Source organism: Oncorhynchus tshawytscha, linkage group LG29 (assembly GCF_018296145.1).
Source record: "Oncorhynchus tshawytscha isolate Ot180627B linkage group LG29, Otsh_v2.0, whole genome shotgun sequence".
NCBI lineage: Eukaryota > Metazoa > Chordata > Actinopteri > Salmoniformes > Salmonidae > Oncorhynchus > Oncorhynchus tshawytscha.
Genome location: NC_056457.1, coordinates 20,079,825 through 20,089,875, shown reverse-complemented (window position 1 = coordinate 20,089,875; position 10,051 = coordinate 20,079,825). Strand labels below are relative to the sequence as shown.

The 10,051-nt window shown below is 41.0% G+C and overlaps 1 protein-coding gene across 3 annotated transcripts in view; it reads right to left on the bottom strand.

Annotated features, from left to right (window-relative positions):
- Positions 1 to 4,128: 4,128 nt before the first annotated feature.
- The window catches only part of LOC112227773 (GTP-binding protein Rheb), a 31,713-nt gene continuing 25,790 nt past the window's right edge, over positions 4,129 to 10,051 (bottom strand). For all 3 annotated transcript variants that reach the window (XM_042308811.1, XM_042308812.1, XM_042308810.1), the window contains 2 exons: positions 5,180 to 5,261; positions 4,129 to 4,673 (listed from right to left, as the gene is read on the bottom strand). In XM_042308811.1, coding sequence (XP_042164745.1) covers positions 4,581 to 4,673; positions 5,180 to 5,261 — 175 coding nt within the window. In that variant the 3' untranslated portion in view covers positions 4,129 to 4,580. The remainder of the gene's footprint in view (positions 4,674 to 5,179; positions 5,262 to 10,051) is intronic.

Here is a 10,051-nt window from a genome sequence, read left to right as displayed (position 1 = left end):
AAGCATCGATCGTCATGTCACCAGAATACGACTCTCGATATTTATTGGAAAGAAGCATTAAGCTGATCATCGTGTGTCATGTATTGATGTGACATACTGATATGATGTCACCACCACCCATTGTCGTGCCATTCATCTGCCGTCGTCACCTCATGTTTCAGCATGATAATGCACGATGTTGCAAGGAGCTGTACACAATTCCTGGAAGCTGAAAGTGTCCCAGTTCTCCCATGGCCTGCATACTCACCAGATATGTTACCCATTGAGCATGTTCGGGTTGCTCTGGATCGACATGTACGACAGCGTGTTCCAGTTCCCGCCAATTTCCAGCAACTTCGCAAAGGCATTGAAGAGGAGTTGGACAACATTCCACAGGCCACAATCAACAGCCTGATCAACTCTATACAACGGAGATGTGTCGCGCTGCACGAGGCAAATGGTGGTCACACCAAATACTGACTGGTTTTCTGATTCATGACCCTACTTTTTTTAAGGTATCTGTGACCAATCCATAGATTAATTTAATTCATATATTTAAAATGTTTGCATGTTACATTTATATTTTTGTTCAGTGTAGATGAGACCACATGGGAAATGCTGAAAGCCAAGAAAATCAGGTGCCATTCATCACAGACTGATGAAAAGCTATATCCATACTCATCAAGGGAGCCAATACCAGTGAAAAGGGTTTTCACATACCAAATATAGATAGGCAAGCACAGCACACACACTGAGTTCACTGTGATACGGTTGAAGTCGGAAGTTTACATACACTTAGGTTGGAGTCATTAAAACTCATTTTTCAACCACTCCAAAAATGTCTTGTGAACAAACTATAATTTTGGCAAGTCGGTTAGGACATTTCTCCCAAAGTGTTTCCAACAATTGTTTACAGACAGATTATTTAACTTATAATTCACTGTATCACAATTCCAGTGTTTTACATACAGAAGTTTACATACACTAAGTTGACTGTGCCTTTAAACAGCTTGGAAAATTCCAGAAAATTATGTCATGGCTTCAGAAGCTTCTGATAGGCTAATTCACATAATTTGAGTCAATTGGAGGTGTACCTGTGGATGTTTTTCAAGGCCTACCTTCAAACTCAGTGCCTCTTTGCTTGACATCATGGGGAAATTAAAAAAAATCAGCCAAGACCTCAGATTTGTTTTTGTAGACCTCCACAATTCTGGTTCATTCTTGGGAGCAATTTCCAAACGCCTGAAGGTACCACGTTCATCTGTACAAACAATAGTACGCAAGTATAAACACCATGGGACCACGCAGCCGTCATACCGCTCAGGAAGGAGACGGGTTCTGTCTCCTTAGAGATGAACATACTTTTGGTGCGGAAAGTACAAATCAATCCCAGAAAAACAGCAAAGGACCCTGTGAAGATGCTGGAGGAAAGAGGTACAAAAGTATCTATATCCACAGTAAAATGAGTCCTATATCAACATAACCTGAAAGGCCGCTCAGGCTACGGTTTGCAACTGCACATGGGGACAAAGATCATACTTTATGTACTCTTTTGCCATGAAAAATGACCATCGTTATGTATGGAGGAAAAAGCAACATCTCAAGACATCAGTCAGGAAGTTAAAGCTTGGTCGCAAATGGGTCTTCCACATGGACAATGACCCCAAGCATACTTCTAAAGTTGGGAAGATGGTATAAGGACAACAAAGTCAAGGTATTGGTGTAGCCATCACAAAGCCCTGACCTCAATCCTATAGAAAATTTGTGGGCAGAACTGAAGAAGTGTGTGCAAGCAAGGAGGCCTACAAACCTGACTCAGTTACACCAGCTCTGTCAGGAGGAATGGGCCAAAATTCACCCAACTTATTTTGGGAAGCTTGTGGAAGGCTACCCAAAACGTTTGACCCACGTTAAATAATTTAAAGGCAATGCTACCAAACACTAATTTAGTGTATGTAAACTTCTGACCCACTTGGAATGTGATTAAAGAAATAAAAGCTGAAATAAATCATTCTCTACTATTATTCTGACATTTCACATTCTTAAAATAGAGTGGTGATCCTAACTGACCGAATACAGGGAATTCTTACTAGGATTAAATGTCAGGAATTGTGAAAAACTGAGTTTAAATGTATTTGGCTAAGGTGTATGTAAACTTCCGACTTCAACTGTATGTGGACCCGGAGAGCCGTTGCTAGGGAAAGAGACTGCCATTAAATTGGGTGTGCTAAAAGTGGCTGTGACTATAGCAGCAGTGACAGATGTAAAAGTGCAGATAAAACAGCAGTAGCCCAAGTTGTTTGAAGGGGAAATGTCAACACAAACCAGATCAACCTACATGTAGATAGAAACCTGACAACAGTAGCACAGGCTCTTAGGCATGCACCATTGCACAGAGGAAAACGATAGAGAAACTACAAAACATGGACTTAACGGAGAGAGTAGATGGTGCCACACGTGGATGAATCCGGTAGCGGTGGTGCCAAAACCGGACGGAGACATAAGACTGTGTCTGGACATGAGACAAGCAAACACAGCAATCATACGTGGCATGTACCCAATCGCCAGAGTAGATTCACTTTTGCAAGGAATGATTGGGTCTGTCATGTTCAGTAAACTGGATCTTAATGGGGCTAACACCAAAGTCAAGCGACATAACGTTTGCAGTGCATAGTGGGATATACATGTATAAAAGACTCATATTCAGTATCAACATGAAATAACAACACTGGCAGGCACAGAGGGGATGAAGAACTTATTGGATGACATCATCGTCCACGCCACGGATCAGCAGACCCATGACCAGTGGCTACATGCTGTCCTCAATAGGCTAGGGAGCCATCAGTCCCACAGCTGAGGGTGAGAGCAGCGGTCGAGTCCAGGGAGCCATCGGTCCTCCAGCTGAGGGTGAGAGCAGTGGTCGAGTCCAACCTACCTTTCTAGTCTTAGGTAGGTTCATTCCCGGCTCTCTATAGTCTCAGAGCCTCTGCGGAAGTTGATCAAGAAGGACACAACATTCCACTTCGGACCGGAACAGAAGACGGTGTTTCAGACATTAAAAGAGAAACCTAGGAGCTGTGCTTGTGCAAGAACAACACGGAGCAATGGTTCCAGTCTGTTATGTGAGCAGGAGTCTGACAGAGTGGTAACGCAGATATTCACAGATTGAGTGTGAGGCCCTTGCATTGGTTTGGACTTGTGAAAAGCTACACCCGTATGTATACAGCAGGGAATTTGATTTAGTGACTGATCACAAGGCGTTACTTCATGTTAGTACAGCTGAAAACTGTTGGCCAGTTTTATTGCTTCTTTAATCAGGACAACAGTTTTCAGCTGTACTAACAATTGCAAAAGGGTTTTCTAATGATCAATTAGCCTTTTTAAATGATAAACTTGGATTAGCTAAAACAACGCGCCATTGGAACACAGGAGTGATGGTTTCTGATAATAGGCCTCTGTACGCCTATGTAGATATTCCATTAAAAATCGTCCGTTTCCAGCTACATTAGTAATTTAACAACATTAACAATGACTACACTGTATTTCTGATCAATTTGATGTTGATTTAATGGCCATTTTTAAAAACATTTCTTTCAAAAACAAGGACATTTCTAAGTGACCCCGAACTTTTGAACGGTAGTGTATATATTGTATATAGAATTTTTTTTGCGGGGGGGTTGGGGTTGTTTCTGGACAAGCCTCTGTCTCCGACAATGAAATTAATGTATTCTATGGAGGAAAGAACAGCTAGAAGTGAATTGTGAATCCTATAATTAGAAACCATCTCCTCATATAATGAGTAGTAGATCTCTCGTGGACACATTATTCCAACCCACCAGGTTTCCATTTCTCCTTGGTAACGTTAATTATCACACGCCCCCCTCCTCTGAGAGCTGGCGTGAGTGAATGTGTGGAGCAGTGTGATGGCACATCCCTGACTGAGTGGCAACATCAGCCTGTTGACAGGTTCTGAGGTAGAGGAGCCAACTGGAAGTAGAATACTGAATCCCTTATCTCTGGTAAGGGAAAAGATAAATCATATACTATATGAATTATATAATGTATCAAAACACCTTCGTGTGTATTCTGCTAATTTGTATAAAACAAAAAAAACAGCAAATTTTGAGAAATAAGAAAATCAAACTCTAGTGAAACAATATGCTGATTTAATGATTATAATCAAAAAACAGAATCAACATTCACTAGACTAGCAAATGAATGCTGGCCAACTATAGTTGCCATAATAATAACATTTTAAGAAATACAATATACAAACTTTTCAAGGGGAAGGGAGGGGCAGGGAGGTCAGGTAGAAAATTACAGGCTTTAAATGAGTAGTAGTAAGGCTAGATATTTCACCACATTTGGTTTCTCAGAAAAAGGGGAAGTCGGGGGGAGCAAGACGGGTGTACCCTAAGCTGGGATCGATTGTTACGCTTAATGTTGAAGTCTTCGTCTGTCCTTCTGGAAATGAAAAAGACAGATGTTTCTCGAGGGAGGAAAACAGGCAGTTAGCCACTTCAAGTAGAGGGATTTCCCAGTGTCCAGTGCTGTGGTTGGGGACGGTGTTCGAGGGCCTGGGGGGCCAGGAAAAAGGAGGGTTACATCAGGGAGCAGGATGTCCTGCCCTGGGGGGCTCCCCCCTCCATCTTCTCCGCCTCCAGGATGGTCCTCTTGAACACCTCCACCGCTGTCTGACTCACACAGAAAACAGGAAGTCAGAGGGAGGAAATGTCATATCACAACAACAGGGCTGTGCAGACAGACGGGTGTTTTTTCTGCTCTGTGCTTGCAAATGCTACAATCTAGTGTAAACCAAGTTGATAGATTCATTGTTATTGCTAGGATATAAAGAAAGTAGGAAATCCAAACATTCTAGATGACGAGAGGAATATTTGATACAAACACTATTTTGATATCATCAACACAGTAGCATTGATCAATGGATCCAACATGCCTCTTGTGGTACAATAGGGAAATAGCAACAATTCTGTTGAATGATGCATTGATGCGTCCAGGCCATGTTGGCAACAAATGTTCCTTCCTTTAGATTACTCTTCCAATTTAAATTCAAACTAGACTGTAATTGCCTTGGAACATTCTGTGCCAAGATGGCACCCATTACAATACTAGATGTCAAAACAGAGTTGGCCAAACTATATATCTATCTGGGAGGGGCTGGTGTCATCATCATCATCACCTGGTTCTCTTTAGCGGAGGACTCCATGAATGCTGCGTTCCATGAGTCAGCCAGCGCTTTTCCTTCTTCACAACTGATTACACTGAGGAGAGAGAAAAACATATCACATAGACTACAATTAGCTTGTAACAGCAGCACAGCCTATACCCACAGTTCCTGGTTGTACTGAGGGGAACCCAATATCACAGTGAACACCATTTGCTTGTAACACAACAGTCTATAACCACATGTGGGAGCATTAGCTATAGGAGGGTAAGGCACTAATGGAGAAACTGATCTGTGGTCACTCTCCCTATACTGTCCCAGGAATTCACTACACCAGCTCTCCTCCATGTCTTTTTACACTAGCCTGATCCAAGATCAGTTTGTCCTCTATAGTCAACTCCTATGGTCGCAGCCCAAACAGACCTGGGACCAGGTTAGATAGTATTGCGATGCTAAGATAGCAGCACCCCCCGACGGATTTTAACTGCATCGCACGAGTCTTTTTCAGCCGAGACAAAATCTATAGGCTTTATAGCCTAGTGGCGTATCTGCTGACTGGTGTAACTGTACTACAGCACTCTGCATCCCTAACATTCACTCCTGGGATTTAATAGCCTGGAGTTATTGATTCATCCTAAGGTTCAGCCGGTTCCTCACTTCGCCCTGGCGCAAACCTTTCCCAGCCCTTGTTTAATGAGATCTGTCGGCGCACACACACACGATAATGCAGTTAGAAGATAAAGGGCGATATACTGTACTGTTAAGCAGTAAACAATACAATGCAAACAATACAATGTATGTTACATTGTATATATCTAGTCTCTAGTCTATTTCAGGGTGGAATGATAGTTTGGGAGGTATACGTTACTACGGAGAAGTCATTAGGAGAGACAGAGAAAGAGATACATTGAAAAAAAATTGAGAGAGAAAGAGAAAGAAAGGGAACTAGAGAGAGAAAAAGAGTGAGAGAGAGAGAAAGGGAAAGAGAGAGAGGAAGTGATCAGTAATGCCTTGATTACTTTAGTTGGCTAATAGAATTCCAGCCGGCCCCAGGGCTACTATGCTCCTGTGTGTCTGTGTTTGTACTCACTCCACACTGAGAAGCGTATGAATCCCTTCAACACTCCTTACAGCGTGCACATCATCATAATGGGGCCAGAGTGTGTGCATGCGTGGGTTGATGTGTGCATGTGTATGTGTGTGTGTTGAAGGGATGTCAGAGTAGCTGTCACTACTTCCCACTATGAGCTGGCTGTGCTACATTTCCTGTTTATTCTGGGAATGATAGAGGAGGCAGGAGGAAGGATGGATGAAAAATAAAGGAGGGAGGAGGAACGAGGGAGAGCTATGAGTGAGTGACCCATTTTCAGAAGTGTGTTGAGCAAGCAGAGTGCACTGTTCAGGCCTGGTAAGAAATGACACACACAGGGGAAGTGGATCATGTCAGTTAGCAAGCTAACAATGTGCATGATATCTTAGCAAGCTGAAAAAGAACAACAATCTGGATTATTTTTTTAAATTTAAAACCGGACTTTCTCAAATCATCCAGTTCAGAAATTAGCTTTCTATACAAGGTCGGAAAGAGCAGATTCTAAGGTTTCTAAAGTAAACAAACTCTAAAAAATAAGGACACGGTCTCTGTTTAAAAATACCACTTGTTTAAGAATAACAGCGGTTCCACACATTCCTCGGACACTCAAATTGTTTGGGAAAAATATTTATATTTTATTCTGTTATATTCCATTATATTCTTAGTATAACATATTTACATTTGTATTTTAAAAAATGTAACCTTTATTTAACTAGGCAAGTCAGTTAAAGAACAAATTCTTATTTACAATGACGGCCTTTCCAGGACAATGCTGGGCCAATTGTGCACTGCCCTATGGGACTCCCAATCACAGCCGGTTGTGATACAGCCTGGAATCGAACCAGAGTCTGTAGTGATATATTTGTGTTGAATGTGATCAGGGCAGGGGAATGTAAGTTTGTCTTGTCTGTTTAACCCCTTAGAGTCTATGTCCACACCTGTGCGGACATCTAATTAACATAATCATAAAACAATCCCCAACAAAATCTGTCTGTTTAAGCTATATATATATATATATATATATTTTTTTTTTTTGTTGTTGCATGGGCTGTGTCTGCATCTGCGCTGGAAGGTGGCTGAGCTACAGCGGTGTTTGCCAGACTATGAGACATCCTGAAAACCAGTCTTCTCACAAAAACATCTGTAGCGTCCAAACGGTTTGGCCTAGAAACTATGACCAATCTATGGAAAGATGAGACTAACGAACACGTACAGTACATGTCGGTTGTTGCTCTAGGACATCCAAGAGGTCTCACAAGAGGTCTGAAGATAGTGGAAGTACATACATAACACTGTCATGACCCATATTATTTAATACATATATTGACTGAAACGAATTGCAAAAATCACTGAAGCTGGAGACTCATACCTCCCTCACTAACTTTAAGCACCAGCTGTCAGAGCAGCTCACAGATCACTGCACCTGTACATAGCCCATCTGTAAATTTGCTCCTTTGCACCCCAGTATCTCTACTTGCACATTCATCTTCTGCACCCCAGTATCTCTACTTGCACATTAATCTTCTGCACATCTATCACTCCAGTGTTTAATTGCTAAATTGTAATTATTTCACCACTATGGCCTATTTATTACCTTACCTCCCTTATCTTACCTCATTTGCACACACTGTATATATACTTTTTTCCCAATTGTGTTATTGACTGTATGTTTGTTTATTCCATGTGTAACTCTGTGTTGTTTGTGTCGCACTGCTTTGCTTTATCTTGGCCAGGTCGCAGTGGTAAATGAGAACTTGTTCTCAACTGGTCTACCTGGTTAAATAAAGGTGAAATAATAAATAAATATTGCGTTATTTTATGGCTGGTAATGACACCTACATAACAGTGTCAAAACCCACATTTATTCAAATGTGTTTTTTTCCCTGCCAAGAAGTTTCCTTTCATTGGAAAGTTTGTTTCTTAAATCCATTGTTGTTGTAATTAATTATTTACAGTCATGTGTCACTTTATTTGGAAAAACAAAAATACACTTTGTCATTGTCAAGAAGTATTATGACCATCATGATCATATAAGCCACTTAGGCCTGTCACATACATGCCTTTACGCCAGTCAGTCACAAAGAGGGTGTCTTGTCCAGCTCCTGAAATCTGCTCCTGCATTCATCCCAGTCATCAGACACAGAGCATTGGGGTATGTAGTGCATGTCTGACATCAATGACATCAATCATTTATAATTATAATTTAATATGGTCAATAAAATAAATAAATAAAAATATATATAACACAAACATACTGTTGGGACGTAGGCTATTGTCATGACGTTGGCCTGGGTGTAGGTTTATGACAGTCATAAATACCTCTTCCCCCCTGTTTCCTCTCTGTACCCCACTGATGTGACATTTGAAAACCCCTTGGTTAACATAGAGATTCTGGGAACATCAGAAGGTGGGGGGAAATGAACTATATTCTGGTAAGCCGACCAATTGAACATATGCGGTTGTACTTAATGAATATGATGTCAGTTCGGTTGTCATCTGGGACATTCTCCTCAATGATAGGAAGACAAACTCTACAGTGGAAAGTCTGCACATTGTAGTTATCGGAGTCACATGGAATTGTTATTCAATTTAAATGTTTGAATATGAAATTATTGGTGAAGAGATTAAATGTAATTTTATCTCTCATTTGGAAGCTTTGGGTTTTCATAAGGTTAGGGCTCTGCTCAATCAGTGGCCCGCCCCTGTGAAGAGACATGGGTTATAAAACCTTTCAGACACACCCTTCTCGCTCCACTATATAAAGCCTTGACGAAATTGTAACCTCCTGTTCCAAGTACGTGAGGTCTGCAGCCTCTGCGTTAAAAGGACTAACATGTCAACTACAGAACTAAGCCAACCTCAGTGTGAGCTTTGGTTGCGAATGGTTTGAACTTTGAACTCTTATTCACTACAGAAGTGATACCTCCTAGCCGTTGAGTTAGCCACAGCAGTTGCAAACGCGGGCTAGGAAAGAACAGACAGAGTATACAGCTACCACACAATGACGTTACTACAACGTATCCAATTGACCACCAGAGACATTCTCCAAAGGACAAAGGACTCGGTTTGGCAACACAGCCTTCCATCTACCACCAACCTACCGAAGCGCAGCTCAGAGTAAATATTTATTGCATTTTCCTTTTCCAAATGGGAGGTCATTTAGAATGCATAAGATACTGCATTTATGATAGCACAGCTTCTCCCTTTGTCACTCAGTCTTCCCGCTCTTTCACTCAAACCCAGCCCCTTTTCTTTTGTGTAACCAGCTGTCATATCTGTTCCGCCCACTAGGGACATTTTCCTTTATGACGTAATTTATAATCACGGTATGATTAATTCTGTGTGATTATTTAGGTATTTAGTAAATAAATAATTAAACAATTTTGTATTGCTGATTCTACTTGTTAGCCAGGGTTCGTGAAGATAACCAAGAATTTACAACTTTCGGATGAGACTGAATTAAGGTGACGATGAATATTGACTGCTATTGATGTAAAATATTACTAGGTCTTTAAGAGTTTATTCGGAAGATAACAGCTCTATAAATATTATTTCGTGGTGCCCCAACTCTCTAGTTAATTACATTTACATGATTAGCTCAATCAGGTAATATTAATTACGGAGAAAGGATTTTATAGAATAACATGTCATATCACTTAATCCGGCATAGCCAAAGACACGACACTGATGTAATGGAATGTTTTGCCTTGTGTGGTAGGTTGACACCCTAATGTAGGTGTCATAACCAGCCATAAAATAACTTCTGTGGTATGTTTTGTCGATTTTTACACTCCTAT